A 16,564-nucleotide genomic window follows, 5' to 3' on the forward strand; every position below is an offset into this window, starting at 1 on the left:
TTGAGTTCAAGCCACATTTCCTCTTCAATGTTGTATCAACAAAATGCAGACTTGAACTAAGTTTCTTACCACAGAGGAAATCCCCTTCCACCCACACCTTTAGACTAAATAGATATTTTTTTTCCAAAGAAAAAACCTAAATAAAAATTCTATGTAGAAGGAAGGAAAAGATGTTTTTTCACTATGAAACTCTATGATTGACTGAGTTTCTATCAGGAAATTGGACCAAAGATTCAAGCTACCTGAACGTTTACCTCAATGGGTCAATCAGTGACTAGTCTTGAGCTTGTACTTTGAGGAAGACACCATGTGAAATGGGCAAAGTGTTATTGGAGATGAAAAGGTACAGAACATCCTAACATCAGTAACAGTCTACATTAGTTTTTTAACTTCTTATATTGTTGAAAGTGTGACTAAGACTGTGAACTCTGGAGTTTAGGTTTTCTTGTCAATGAAACTTGTCCTGGTACCATCTTTGACATCAGGTTCTGACATGTATTCCAATTGTACTACAACCACTGAAAACTGCTAGCCATTCTCTTAGCTGAAACCAGGATTAATAGGTTAAAAGTCACATAGACTGCTTCTTTTTCTTTTTTTTTTTGCTCAATGAAACATAATACATGTTTATTGCAGATAAATAAAAAGAAGATTAAACTCACTCCTTGTCCCACCTCTCAGAAACACTTTTTCAGTCTCTTGGTGTATTGCTTATGAGTTAAACTTTTTTTCTGTTGAAAAATCAGACTTTTCAGTGACTACAATATTTACTATAAGTCCAAAAGAATTCAAGTGCTTTCTACAAAATTTTACACATAAAAATGCTACCAATGCCATTAAAACCCATATTATACCAAAGGAGTGAATTCAGACAAACCCTTAATTATGTTATTTAAAAGAGATCATACAACAAAACAAACTATATGTGTATATATATATATATATATATATTTTTTCTTTTTATAACTTTGAATTTTGTATTGGGGTACAGCTGATTAACAACATTGTGATAGTTTTAGGTTGACAGCAAAGGGACTCAGCCATACATATACATGTATTCATTCTCCCTCAGACTCCCCTCCCATCCAGGCTGTCCTCAGCAGATGTAGCAGTATAGCAGACTTCCTATGCTATACTATATATATGCTTTGTATCCCTGTAAAGAAACCACCAACAATTATTATTTATCTAAGAGCTTATTATAAACTGAAACTGGAAATATATTGTTATCTTAGACTTTCAATTGGTAACGGTAAATATATACTGATCAGTAGATAACTCTTCATGTCTTCATTGTTTAAAAATAAAGGCTTTGGAGGAATGAAGGAAGCAGTGCCTTAAGTATTATATCCACATACTCCCAGTGGCACAGGCTTGTAATAATAGTAATTATATCACATTAACTGTAATAATAAAACTGGAAATGGTAATAAAAGTTAATAACTGTAGTTCTTAAGAATAATTTTAGTAGCATCTTTTCAAGTAATGATCTTCATCAGTTAAAAACATTTTTTTTTAATCTCACCTCTGTAGATGTTTTTACTCAGTGTCCCGGAAAGAAGCAACTGAGATGCTCGAGAAGAACCCTTCCATGGGAAATATGATCCTGAGGCCTGGCAGTGACAGCAGAAATTACTCCATCACCATCCGGCAGGAGATAGAGTATGTTTAATTTTAAAATGTATGGAATTGTTAAAAACATGATTATCACTTTAGAAAGCAGTCATACAAGTTCAGATCTGCATCTGCTGTGTGCTTCACTGGGGATAAACATGTGAACACAATAGGGAGGGAATATTATATAAACAATGCTAGTCAAAACTAGTATTTATAGTAGGGAAGAACAGTGAACAAATTACTTTGATCCTGGATATAGTTCTATTATTCATTCACTCATTTCAAGAAATATTGAGCAACTATAAGCCAAGTGATACTCTAGATACTGAGCATACAGCAGTGAACAAAATCCCTGGTGTAAGGGATGCCCTAAGTCACAAAGCTAAACCCAGGTCCATGGTGTGGTGGCTCTTGAGACTGTCTCTTACCTGTGTAGCATCTGATCAAGCCAGTGACTGGATGGAGCCATTCTTACCTAGGAGCCAACTCTCAGGTTGGGGGTGTGGGAGAAAGTAGAGACAGGTCCTGGCCCTTCTCCAGCAGTTCATGAACTTGGCATAGAGCTTAGAATTGTTAGCATCGAATCTGAAGCTGCGACTGAAATATTTCAAATCCTAGCTGTGACCAGTCAAACACTCCATATCTGTCCACCTCTCTCCAAATGCACTCCCCACCCCCAACCAGTCCTTGGAAGGTGCACACTCTGAGTTACTCTCTCTTTCTCCATGTGTTTGTCCCTCAATTATCACACAGCATTGTTTCATGTTTTTAAGCTTTAAAGAAATGATGTATGATTCTCACCAACCTACAGCTTCATGTTTACCCTGAGGACATACTTTTGGATTAGTCCATATTGTTACTTGGAGATTTTGTCCTCTTGTAGGTCAATATTTAACTCATCTTTAATGCTCTTCAATAATATTTTATAAATTTTTAATATAGTACTGCACATTTATTGTTGGATTTTATTCTGTCATCTTAAGGTTTTCTAAATAAAATATTAAAAATTTGAAAAATTCTTATTTAGCAAAAAACTTTATCTCACAGACTTTTTAAAAGAGAAATATAATCTAACTATTTGAAAGTTAAATTAGATCATGTAAGTGATTAATTTTTTTCTTTTATACTCTTGGTTAGGTTGAGTGTTTGATTCATTTACATATGAACCCTGTGCTGCCATTCTGCATGAAAGGAACAAAATCCTGAGATCTAATGGCTCTTCAGAGACTGTAGCAAGATCTTTTTTAGAGTGGTCTAAATTAGCCCAACTTTCAATTTGCATTTTCCATATGAGTGAGCTATGAGAAAGAACAGAGTTTTCTGTTGTAAATATGGGTTGTAACCGAATGCAATGAGTTTCTATTCTTAGGATATGGATTTAATGTGAGTTTTCATTCATATTATATTTAAGTTACATTTAACCTCATTAGAAAAAGTCTGGCAAAGGAGTTTATATCCAAATTACCTAAGTTTAATTTTAGTAAACATACTTCTAATTTAAATTCATACAGAAATTCATGCTTGTATAGCTGATGGTCATAAGAACTTATAACATTTCATAAAACTGATTTTCTCTCCACTCTCAAGAAAAGTTGCTATCTAGAAAACAAGGAGTAAGGTAGAATAGTCAAAGCAGAGTATTTTAACATAAGAATCAGTATGTGGTATTTAGGCTTTGGGAATAGTTTATACTTGATGAAAGTGCCTATGAAAAATTTTCACTGTTTTTGCACAAGTATTCCTTAAGAGCCAGATATATCTATGATGTAAGATATGTGTTCTCTAATGTCTCAAAATAAGTCTTTTAGGATGCCTGGATTTAATATCTTGTTTAACAGGTCATCTAATTTTAAAGGAAAGCAATAGAAGTTAAGCCTGTTAGATTGTAGCACTTAATGTAAAGACTTTGGCAGAAATCTAGACTATTAGGAAGCACCCGTGTTACCCACAAAACCAATTTACTCTCTTGCAAGTTGTAGGAGAAATGTTCTTTCAGCCATGCCAAGTTTAGACCCCTGTGTCTGATAAAATGCTAGCTGAAAAGGACAAGTTGGTTTACAAAGCCATACTTGAAAGTAAAATTATATCTATCTGTAAATAAGCCAACTGTGGGGGGAAAGATTATAGTTCTCAGGAAGAAACAAAAGTCATTCAATGGTAACTTATGAGGTGACTCCTCTCTTGACATAAGATATCATCCACCTTCACTCAGCCCAGTGATGTGTGAATTCATAAGACATAAAGCTATTCTTACAAGCGTCACAGTTTGGTTTTGGTTTCTCAGAACTGTTATGAGTACATGGCAAGTTAGAAGTATAAACTCTTTTGGAAGCCATTAGCAAGAAAGCAATAGAAAATATTTACCCCAAATTCATTCCTCTGCAAAATTTGGGGTCAGAAGCTAAGATTTTATAGCCACACTTAAGACCACACATTCTTTTTTAAAAGACAGTTACTTCTTTTATGAGGTTAAAATCAGGACACCTCAGTAGAGTAAATTTAACAGTCTAGTTTTTTTTTTTTTTTTCCTTCCTATCCCTTTATTCCTTTGGAAAAACAAAATATGCAAGCAAAGCACAGGTCTGAAATAAGTAAAAACTCAAGTGACTTCAGTTCAGTTCAGTTCAGTTGCTCAGTCGTGTCCAACTCTCTGCGACCCCATGAATTGCAGCACGCCAGGCCTCCCTGTTCATCACCATCTCCTGGAGTTCACTCAGACTCACGGCCATCGAGTCAGTGATGCCATCCAGCCATCTCATCCTCTGTCGTCCCCTTCTCCTCCTGCCCCCAATCCCTCCCAGCATCAGAGTCTTTTTCAATGAGTCAACTCTTCGCATGAGGTGGCCAAAGTACTGGAGTTTCAGCTTCAGCATCATTCCTTCCAAAGAAATCCCAGGGTTGATCTCCTTCAGAATGGACTGGTTGGATCTCCTTGCAATCCAAGGGACTCTCAAGTCTTCTCCAACACCACACTTCAAAAGCATCAATTCTTTGGCGCTCAGCCTTCTTCACAGTCCAACTATCACATCCATACATGACCACAGGAAAAACCATAGCCTTGACTAGATGGACCTTAGTTGGCAAAGTAATGTCTCTGCTTTTGAATATGCTATCTAGGTTGGTCATCACTTTTCTTTCAAGGAGTAAGCGTCTTTTAATTTCATGGCTGCAATCACCATCTGCAGTGATTTTGGAGCCCAAAAAAATAAAGTCTGACACTGTTTCCACTGTTTCCCCATCTATTTCCCATGAAGTGATGGGACCAGATGCCATGATCTTCGTTTTCTGAATGTTGAGTTTTAAGCCAACTTTTTCGCTCTCCTCTTTCACTTTCATCAAGAGGCTTTTTAGTTCCTCTTCACTTTCTGCCATAAGGGTGGTGTCATCTGCATATCTGAGGTTATTGATATTTCTCCTGGCAATTTTGATTCCAGCTTGTGTTTCTTCCAGTCCAGCGTTTCTCATGATGTACTCTGCATAGAAGTTAAATAAGCAGGGTAACAATATACAGCCTTGACATACTCCTTTTCCTATTTGGAACCAGTCTGTTGTTACATGTCCTGTTCTAACTGTTGCTTCTTGATCTGCATACAGATTTTTCAAGAGGCAGGTTAGGTGGTCTGGTATTCCCGTCTCTTTCAGAATTTTCCACAGTTTATTGTGATCCACACAGTCAAAGGCTTTGGCATAGTCAATAAAGCAGAAATAGGTTTTTCTGGAACTCTCCTGCTTTTTCCATGATCCAGCGGATGTTGGCAATTTGATATCTGGTTCCTCTGCCTTTTCTAAAACCAGCCTGAACATCAGAGAGTTCACGGTTCATGTATTGCTGAAGCCATTTTTGGCCTTAGAACTTGGTCTTACTAGTTAAAAGTGCCAAGAGGCTCTTAACTTTTGCTGCTTTTCCTCCCACAACTTTACCAGGGATGATAATGATGATGGTGATGATGCTATGATGGTTATTATTAACAGCAACAACTGCTATCCCAACTTACGGGGTACATTTGTGGGTGTTGAGTGTTTGACAAAAACTTCCTTCAAGCACAATAAAAACCAAGACAGTATTTTCCTTGTTTTACAAGCAAAGAAGCTGAGACTGACAGAAACTAAGTTAAAACAATGCATTTTAAAAAGCAGTAAAAAAAATTTAAAAAACAGCTATAATTTACTGAGTGTTTACTGTGACAGACACTGTACTAAGGATTTTTCGAACATTAATTCATAACAGCACTGTGAAGAAAGGCATTACCATTTCCATTATATAGATGAAGAAATGAGACTCAAAGAGGTCACACAACTGAACCAGAATTTGAATCTAGATAAGGATATGCCCTTCAAGATTTCTATCAGTCTTCCAAGAAATAATAATCACTTATTTCATAGGAATAAAGGAATTGCAACTGGAATTGGTGAGGGTTTTCAGAAGTATGATTAAAAAGATCTTTCATGTAGGGATAAAGATAAAGCCAGAGTCAGACACCCTAAAAGGATGGTATTTGTAGGATCTCCTCTGTCGAGAAGCTTCCTTCACCAGCCTCTGACTGATTCCTCCTGAAGGTTCAGCACTAGGGAATACATTTTTCCCCCCTTAGGAGGGAAGAGGGTTAGGTTTTATCATATGTTTTTAGAATAAATCTTTAGAATAAGCCATTGGAAACAATTGTTAGCTGTTTTCTAACATGATACTCAATTAAGAGAAGATCTGGATATTACAGTAGATGAGAGGATAGTTTCTTGAATAGAATTATAGATTAGTTCTAGAGGAATGTGATCTGGAAATGGAGAGAGGAATGATGTAAAAGAACATGGGAGGCTCTGTAGACAAACAATCTGAGGGATAACTTTGCTTGTGCAGCTTCTGTAAACTGGACAGATGTTGAATTAGTTTGTCTTTCAAGCAAATAGAGGTGTAATAAATGCTATTGACTTTTTAACAATGAGAAGTCTTGGTTCTGACACTACTGACATAAGAATCAAGGGAAACACTGACTTCTGCTTTCAGTGGAAATTAGTTCTAGCAAATAGCACTATTATATGTGTTACTAATGCTTTAAAATTCAGTTTTATAAATATTTATTGTGTGCCTAATGCTAGAGTACAAAAATGAATATCCCTTTTAATATAGAGAATATATATTTGATATGTGTATGCCTACATAGGATTTTATGTTTTTTACTTTGTAAATTACTAGCATTAAAAAGCCTGAAAGATTTTCAGCTCTTGATTCCTTTTTTCATCTCAGTTATTCTTTCTCATTCATCCACTCAATGACCCAGGTTTCCTTTATCCAAGTGTATAAATGGGCTGCCCAGGTGGCGCTAGCGGTAAGAACTTGGCTGCCAATGTAGGAGACATTAAAGATGTGGGTTCAATCCCTAGGTCGAGAAGATCTCCTGGAAGGGGGCATGGCAACCCACTCCAGTATTCTTGCCTGGAGAATCCCATGGATAGCAGAGCTTCGTGGGCTACAGTCCATAGGGTTGCAAAGAGTCAGACACAACTGAATCAGCTTAACACACAGAACACTAGTGTATAACACCCTAAAAAAGAGACACAGGAAATGGTGAATAAACCCCCCACTCCTTTTTGGCCAAACTAGAATCATGGGAACATAGATTTTTACTGTAAAGGTGATATTTTATACTCACTTTTGTTTGATTTGACCCTGTTTTCCACTCAAATGGAGATGAACTTCTTTTGGTTTTTCAGCCTGCCAAGAATCAAGCACTACAAAGTGATGAGTATAGGGAAAAACTACACTATTGAATTGGAAAAGCCTGTAAGTAGCTATTTCCTTGTTGTTGATTTTCTTCTGCTCCCTCCCAAACACCTACCTTATAGAATTCAAAGTAAGGTGGAAAAGCAGACTCTCTGCCTAGGAGCACAGTGCTGCAAAAGACAGTCATGTTAAGAGGCCCTAAAGGTAGCACATATCCAGGGTGAGAAGCGAGATGCAAGAGGAGGTGGAAGAGGCAATGTAGAAGACCATCTTCTATCAATTCTTGCCATTTTTTTCTTTCTCTAAAATCTTTTTCAATACAGTTGTCTCAAAGAGACAAAAACATGTTTTACCATCTATTTTACATTCTCCAATTAGAAGTATATAGTATTCCAATATGCTTATTTCTAATGGGAAAAGAAAAATCTTTGTGTCTGGTCCTTTAATAGCTATCATGCAGAAGTTCAGAAATTCCCCTTTTAAAAGTAACAAGTAGTGAAGAAAGGACTGTTCTCTTCTACCCCAACTGACATATAGTATTATCACCATTCAGTACTATGTTAGGCACAGAACCAAATACTCTACACACAACACCTAATTTAAGTTTGATCACTACCCTGAGTTAGCGCCTATTATACAGGTGGAAAAACTGGTATCTACACTGGTTTCAGCCAATGAGAATGAAGTAATGTGGCCTGCAGTCTAGGATGCTGGGGAAACAGTATCTCTGATATTAGGCTGCAATGGTGGGAATTACCCTGTTACAATGAGATATTAAAATACTAAGTTTTCTGGCTTCAAAGGGGTCTTTAGTTTCAAGCAGAAGAAACCAATTTTCTTAAGACTAACTTAAGAAAAAAAAAAAAGACAGAGAGAGAGAGAATATAGAAAACTCATAGCATGACCAGAAGGCTAGGAAACCTTTAGGGACTAGGAAGCAGTTACTTGTATTAAGCATCATCTGATTAGGAATCTGCTTTCTTGTTCTTCTATTCAAGTTCAAATTGCAGGAGAGGAGCTTTTTGGGCTCCTCAGTCACACTCTCATGCAACAACTGGGAAGGATCAGAGTATCCAATTACTGGCCACCAAACTGTATGCAACAGGAAAGTGGTAACTTCTTAATAGGGAAGAAGATATGGTTGTTAAGGAGAAATAAAATTCATGAGTAGGTAAAATCTTGAACATTCGGTAAGCCACTGAAGTGAGGAACTGACATGATTTCCTGGAAGATAGGAAATACATAGTAATCTCCACTAAATTTCATTTGAGCTTTCTCTTACTCTATCATTAACACAGGCAACATTGAGACTTCTCTTCCTCTCTTTATACAGGTAACACTCCCAAATCTTTTCAGTGTCATTGATTATTTTGTGAAGGAGACACGAGGAAATTTACGACCATTTATATATTCAGCTGATGAAACCCTTGGTATGTTCTTCATTTCACTGTTGTATTAAAAAAAGGAAAACAAAATAACAAAAAACCTATATATGATTTATAATAGCCACCAGGTAGGATTATAGTCTACTATAGTATAGTATTAATAATATAGTATTAATCCTATAACACTATAGGATTAAAGTCTATGGTCTATTATATCCTGGTGGATAGAATATAGGCCCACTCTGGAGAAAAAAACCCTGAGGCATGTTTTGTAACTACTAGCTTCATTCCATCATTCTACTCAGCTTTATCAAATAAGTTCAATAAGAAGAAAACCATACAGTCATGGAAACCGAATGGAATTTAAAGGTATGGTCTGTCAACAGTGTCAGATGCTTGAGACAGATGAAAATGAATGATTATTAAGGGGGAACTTGGGATGGTCATCAGACATAGATGACTTGAGAGAGAAGTCTTCTTCTACTGTAAAGGCAGAAGGCAGAGTGCAAGATAACAAGGATTGAGTGGGTGGCAAGGAACTAGAGATAAAGATTGTAGTTAGGATCGGCTACAGAATTTGTGGGGCCGCTTGTCGATAAGTTATTAAGAATTTCAAAGCAGTGGCAGCAGACTGTTAAACCAAGCATGGGACCCAGCGCCAGTGCACAGTTCACACAAGGCTGGCCCTGTTTGTAGTCCAGTTTTTGGCAAAGCAAGGCAGGCTGGATATGACAGTTTCTTTACATCCTTTTAAACAATTCCTGGTACACATAATCACTTGACAAGCTGTAAGCAGCAGAGAAAAACATAGCTCGTTTGGATTGTTATCAAAACAAACTCCTGTTTCTACAGATTATGAGGCAAAACAACTTGGTTTGGTTACCTGCATCAGGGCACATCTGGAAAGTCTACTAATTAAAAAGACAGCCAAGTTTAAAAGTCCAAGTTTTAAAACATGGGTATGATTCTTCTGATGACAAATAGTTTTAACAAACTCAGAGTCTGAGGGAACTTTAGAAAATTACCCAGTAGTGTCTCATTCTATATAGCAATCAATACAAAAACCATTTCTAAGATGTGACCATTCAACTTGTTTGCAAATTCCTAATGATAGCCGTCTCACTGATTTTTGAGGCAGCATAGTTCACTTTTGATTAGTTCTCATTTTAGAGCATTTTTTCTGACTATTAAGTCTGAAACATTCTCCCTTTGATTTATACATATTAATCTGACTTTTTACTTTAAAACGACACATAGTTTTAAAAAACCCATCCCAGTATCCCTCTATCCTCTATAAATTATTGGTCCCGTTAGCTCTCTCCCCTAATCTTTGCCCTTCTCTATCTTGCAATATAACCACAAATGAAGAACATGTTATTATAGATATGATGGCATAATACATTACCTGGACTCTATATAAGAAAATACCACCTAGCAGAAATCTCTGGGAATGTGCTATTAATGTGTTTTTCTTTTCTTTTTTTCCTCCAGAGACGAAAGGATTTCCTGTAACATCTTTAAAATAATTTTTTTAAAGGGGGGGGAGGCTGGGGAATCCAAACATTTTTTTTTTTTTCTCCATGGATGATATTGTGTCAGCTATCTAATGCTATATAACAAACCACCCCTAAAACATGGTGATTATATCAATGACCATTTTATTTACTCACAATTCTGCACATCAGCAACTTGGATTTGATTCAGTTGGGCAGTTCTTCTGCTAGCATCTTGATGTCATTTGTAGGACTATAACCAGCTGGTGGCTTGACTGGAGCTGGATGGTCTAAGTTGGCTTCATTCACACATCTGGTGCTGGTGGTCAGCTGGGCCTGGCTGAACCATTCTCTTCATGTGGTCTCTAATCCTGAAGGTTAGCCCACATTCTCTCATGTGAGAACTCAGAGCATTTAAAGAGAGAAGGATAGCTGCATGTCCTTGGGCTAGGAATTCTTAGTGATGAGAATTAAGTATGGCTCTCTTGGAGCTTTCATTATAGGAGAAACTGTGAATTGAATAAATAATCCAAAGTATGATATATCTTATATACAGGGATTATTTTTCTTCCTTTAAAAAATTTAATTTACATGCAATAAAATTAAATTTTTGGTGTATAGTTCTGTGAATTCTGACTATCATCACCATGATCAAGATATAGAAAGTTCCATCACCTCAAAAAATGCCGTGTCCTTTCTTTTTAGTCAATTCTTCTCAGACACAGTCCCTGGCAACTACCGATCTGTTTTCCATTCCTATAGTTCAGCATTTTTCCAGAATGTCATATAAATGGTACCACAGTCCAGAATCTTCTAGGACTTCTTTCACTCATTATAATGTCTAGATTCACACAAGTGTTGTGTATTATAGTTCACTCTGCTTTATTTATATACTATCATATTTATATAGAATAGTATATAAATACAGGGGAAAATGTCACTGTAGGGAGGTACCAGTTTGTTCATCCATTAACCAACTTAAATATATTAGGGTCATTTCCAATTCTGGGCAATTATTAAGCTACATAAATATTTGTACACAGATTTTTGTGTGAATATAATTCTTTATTTCACTTTGAAAAAAATACCTAGGAATGAAATTACTGGGTCAAATGACACATGTATGTCTAACTTTATAAGAAACTGTAAAACTCTTTTCACAGGTGGTCCTACCTTTTTACACCTCTACCATCAATGTCTGAGAGCTCTGGTTGCATCCTTGCCAGCACTTCATCTTATCTTTAAATTTTTAGTGGTATCTCTGTGGTTATAATATGCATTTCCCTAATGATTAATGATGTTGAGTATTTTTTCATGTGCTATTTGCCATTCATGTAATCTAATTCGCAAAATATACACAATTATTTTGACCATATTTTTATTGGGTTATTTGTTTGTTTTGACAGCTCTGTTCATATTCTGAATATAAGCCCCTTGTTAGATAAATGATATGCAAATATTTCATTTTGTTTTTCATTCCTTTAAAATCATCTTTTGCAGAGCAGAAGCCCATCAACTTTTGCTTCTGTGGATTGCACTTTTTTGTGTTATATCTGACACATTTTTGCCTAGCTTAAAATTATAGACTGTTTTCCTTCCAACTAACCTTGGAAGTTGCACAGTTACATATGCTGCCTTCTGTAGTATTACTTGAGCCAGTCATAAATTCTTGTTTCAAAGTAACTGATAATATTCTGTCTCTTGATGGTTGGTTGCAAGCTTCTAAGAAAAAATCACATGAGCATGCAAGGTTCTAAGAGAAAATCACATGAGCATGCAAATATCACTGTGGCCATCTTTGGAAATTATCATCTTCCAAAATGTAAATATGATGATTAACTTTAGTCAGACTTAATCTGAATACACATGTTGCAATACAGAGTTAATCATTAAATGATAAAATTTACTAAATTAGTAAAGAAAAAAATATGTATAATTCATGAAAAGAAAAACCATATTGTTTATATTAAAAAAGAATTTAAGGGAAGGAATTGGTTAAATAGGTTTTATGAGAATTGAAAATGTCAGCAATGGACACAACTACTAAGGGGAAGATGACAGGATTATTAGAACCTGGAAATCTAGAAGAGATACCCTAAAGAGAGGCAGAAAAAAGGTAGAGCCTGGGAACCAACCACAACTACTGGAAGAAAAGCCATTACTGAGGTGATAAACTGATGACCAGGAACCAAATGCCAATAGTCAAAGTCTCTTCTCCCTTTCTCAGCTTTCCAGCCTCCTGCTAGTGTCCCCTATTTGTGGAACCTAAGGGAAGCAAGATGATGAAGGACAAATAGGGTTTACAAAGTTCTAGAATACAGAAGGATATCTAGAATTGAGAGACAACCGTTTAATAATACCTGGCATACACAGAAATTTTAACAGTAAACAAATTTTAAAAAGCAATAGAGAAAAACCATAGAACAAGCCAGACAAAAAATAAATCCCCCCAAAATAAAATGTCAGAAATAAATTAGTCATTATATTAAATGTAAGTAGCCCATAGTGTTCCACTTTAAAGACAAAGAATATCAAGTTGGATTACCCACACTTTATGCTGGAAATAAACACTCTCCTAAAAAACCTAAGAGTTGAAGAGGAACAACCCCTAATGAAAATTTGGAAATAAAGTGGGCTGAGTAATTTGGATTAACATTCTCACTTGAAAATATTTAGGAAAGTTGGACAAATTGTATTTGAAAAAGTATTGGATATCAGAAAGCTAAGTCAGTGAATAATTATCAGGCTAGTATCTGGGAGAAAATAGAAATTCATAAAGGAAATGAATTCTTCATCTGTGAGCACTTATACCCTGGGAGCTTTCATAGATTTTTTAAAGGTCACTGAGAAGTTGAGCAAAGCTAAAACATTCAAAGGATTCAAAGGTAGAATGTAGTACCAGCAAAGAGATGGGGGCTCTGGCTCTGGTAACCCCAGTCCACAATAGCAAGTTTGAAGAATTTTTGAACTAAGGATTAACAGGAAGTAAGGGTACTAGTACAGTCAGCTCAGCTCTGAGTCACATGGATATGACTCAGAAAAATCTCAGTTCCTGAAATTGTGTCAAAAAGATCCTGAATTACTAGTGCCTAAGTGCTTACCATGGAGAAGGCAATGGCAACCCACTCCAGTACTCTTGCCTGGAAAACCCCATGAATGGAGGAGCCTGGTAGGCTGCAGTCCATGGGGTCGCTAAGAGTCAGGCATGACTCGAGCGACTTCACTTTCACTTTTCACTTTCATGCATTGGAGAAGAAAATGGCAACCCATTCCAATATTCTTGCCTGGAGAATCCCAGGGACAGAGGAGCCTAGTGGGCTGCCATCTATGGGGTTGCACAGAGTCGGACACAACTGAAGCGACTTAGCAGCAGCAGCAGCAGCAAGTGCTTACCAAAGTATATGAAAAGTCTTATGGAAGATGAACGTATCATGTTAGGAATCAAACTGCAGTTGATCTTTGAACAACATGGGAATTAGGCACCAACCCACTGCACAGCTGAAAATCTGCCTATGAGTTTACAGTCTGTCCTCTATAACTGAGGTTCCATTTCCATGGATTGTAAGATACTGTAGTATGTATTTTGTGGAGGGACTAAAGAGCCTCTTGATGAGGGTGAAAGAGGAGAGTGAAAAAGCTGGCTTAAAAGTCAACATTCAGAAAACTAAGATCATAGCACCCAGTTCCATCACTTCATGGCAAATAGATGGGGAAAAAGTGGAAACGGGGAAAAAGTTTTATTTTCTTGGGACCAAAATCACTGTGGATAGTGATTTGGATTAACATTCTTCATCTGTGAGCACTTGTACCCTGGGAGCTTTCACAGACTTTTTAAAGGTCACTGAGAAGCTGAGTAAAGCTAAAACATTCAAAGGATTCAAAGGTAGAATGTAGTACCAGCAGCCATGAAATTAAAAGACGTTTGCTCCTTGGAAGAAAAGCTATAACAATCTAGACAGTGTATTAAAAGACAGAAACATCACTTTGCCAATAAAGATCTGTACAGTTAAAGCTATGGCTTTTCTAATAGTCATGTATGGATGTGAGAGTTGGATCACAAAGAAGGCTGAGTGCTGAAGAATTGATGCTTTCGAATTGTGGTGCTGGAGAAGATCTTGAGAGTCCCTTGGGCAGCAAGGAAATCAAACCAATCAATCCTAAAGGAAATCAACCATGAATATTCATTGGAAGGACTGCTGCTGAAGCTTCAACACTTTGGCCACCTGATGCGAAGAGCCGACTCACTGGAAAAGACTGATGCTGGGAAAGATTGAGGGCAGGTGGAGATGGGGCAACAGAGGATGAGTTGGCTGGATGGCATCACCGACTCAATGGATCCAAGTTTGAGCAAACTCCGTGAGACAGTGAAGGACAGGGAAGTCTGGTATGCCGCAGTCTGCATGCTAAGTTGCTTCAGTTATGTCTGACTCTGTGCAACCCTATGGACTTAGCCCATCAGGCTCCTCTGTCCATGGGATTCTTCAGGCAAGAATAATAGAGTGGGTTGCCATGCCCTTCTCCAGAAGATCTTCCTGACCCAGGGTCTCCTGCATTGTAGGTGGATTCTTTACCATTGAAGCCACTAGAGAAGCCCACGCTGCAGTCTATGGGGTTGCAAAGAGCCAGACATGACTTAGCGACTAAACAACAACAAGATATATTTAGTGAAAAAAATCTGCACATAAGTGGGCCCATTCAGTTCAAACTGTGTCGTTCAAGACCTACAAGCAGGTCTTCAAATATAATATTGGCCCTGGTGGCTCAGATGGTAAAGCGTCTGCCTCCAATGAGGGAGACCCGGGTTTGATTCCTGGGTCAGGAAGATCCCCTGGAGAAGGAAATGGCAATCCACTCCACCACTCTTGCCTGGAAAATCCCATGGACAGAGGAGCCTGATAGGCTACAGTCCGTGGGGTCGCAAAGAGTCAGACACAACTGAGCGACTTCACTCTCACTTCACATAAATGTAAAGATAACCACACATACAAAAACACAAGATAATGAGAATTAGCAGAAACAAGCATAGAGCACCCAGGAAAGCGTCCTATTTAGGAATTATTAAACACAGACTGAAGGAGATCAGCCCTGGGATTTCTTTGGAAGGAATGATGCTGAAGCTGAAACTCCAGTACTGTGGCCACTTCATGCGAAGAGCTGACTCGCTGGAAAAGACTGATGCTGGGAGGGATTGGGGGCAGGAGGAGAAGGGGACGACAGAGGATGAGATGGCTGGATGGCATGACTGACTTGATGTACGCGAGTCTGAGTGAACTCTGGGAGTTGGTGATGGACAAGGAGGCCTGGCGTGCTGCGATTCATGGGGTTGCAAAGAGTTGGACATGACTGAGCGACTGAACTGAACTGAAACACAGACTATTAAATAATAATGCTTTCCATGTCCAGTTAGATGAAAGATATAAAATTGCAGCAGGACAATTAGAAACTGTGATGTGTTGGGTATGCATATTTGAAATTAGAAATTTGAGAACTAAAAATACAAAGGGCTAAAAATAAGCAAGATGCATTACAAAACATAAGTCAGGAAGATTTGTTCCACCAAGTATCAAAAATAATATATCAGCTATAGTGATGAAGACAGTATATCAGAACAGGGATAGAAAATGAACAAAAAATATAGCAAGATATATACGGATATGACACATGACTTTGGTGGCACTGCAGAAAAGACAAGACTTCAGTAAATGGTGATGAAGCACTTCCTAGGATATAGAAAAGTAATTTCTCATACATTAAAAACTTAAAGTATGGAAGTCAAAATGAAAGCTTTAGAAGATAATACACATGAGTACCTTTTGACTTTGCGGCTTCAGAGAACAACTTTTAAAAATTCACAAAAAACTTTAGCCTTAAACAAAAAATTGGATACTTTTCAGTAAATAACCATTAAAAAATTCTTTATATCAAAGAACATCATAAGAGAGGGAAAGGCAAGCCAGAGTGGGAAAAAAATATTTGCAGTTATATAGCCAACTAAGAGATGGGAATACCAGACCACCTGACCTATCTTTTGAGAAATCTGTATCCAGGTCAGAAAGCAACAGTTAGATCTGGACATGGAACAACAGACTGGTTCCAAATAGGGAAAGAAGTACGTCAAGGGTGTATATTGTCACCCTGCTTATTTAACTTATATGCAGAGTACATCATGCGAAATACCAGGCTGGATGAAGCACAAGCTGGAATCAAGACTGCTGGGAGAAATATCAATAACCTCAGACATGCAGATGACACACCTTTATGGCAGAAAGTGAAGAACTAAAGAGCCTCTTGATGAAAGTGAATGAGGAGAGTGAAAAAGTTGGCTTAAAGCTCAACATTCAGAAAACTAA

General features: G+C 37.3%; 1 protein-coding gene across 1 annotated transcript in view; it reads left to right on the forward strand.

Moving 5' to 3' along the window:
• The window catches only part of STAP1 (signal transducing adaptor family member 1), a 33,265-nt gene extending 21,676 nt beyond the window's left edge, over positions 1–11,589 (forward strand). The window contains exons 6-9 of the mRNA XM_005681655.3: positions 1,534–1,662; positions 7,327–7,396; positions 8,670–8,766; positions 10,213–11,589. Of these exons, the coding sequence (XP_005681712.1) occupies positions 1,534–1,662; positions 7,327–7,396; positions 8,670–8,766; positions 10,213–10,247 (331 nt within the window). The 3' untranslated portion in view covers positions 10,248–11,589. The remainder of the gene's footprint in view (positions 1–1,533; positions 1,663–7,326; positions 7,397–8,669; positions 8,767–10,212) is intronic.

The sequence above is a fragment of the Capra hircus genome, chromosome 6 (assembly GCF_001704415.2).
Source record: "Capra hircus breed San Clemente chromosome 6, ASM170441v1, whole genome shotgun sequence".
NCBI classification, from domain to species: Eukaryota; Metazoa; Chordata; class Mammalia; order Artiodactyla; family Bovidae; genus Capra; species Capra hircus.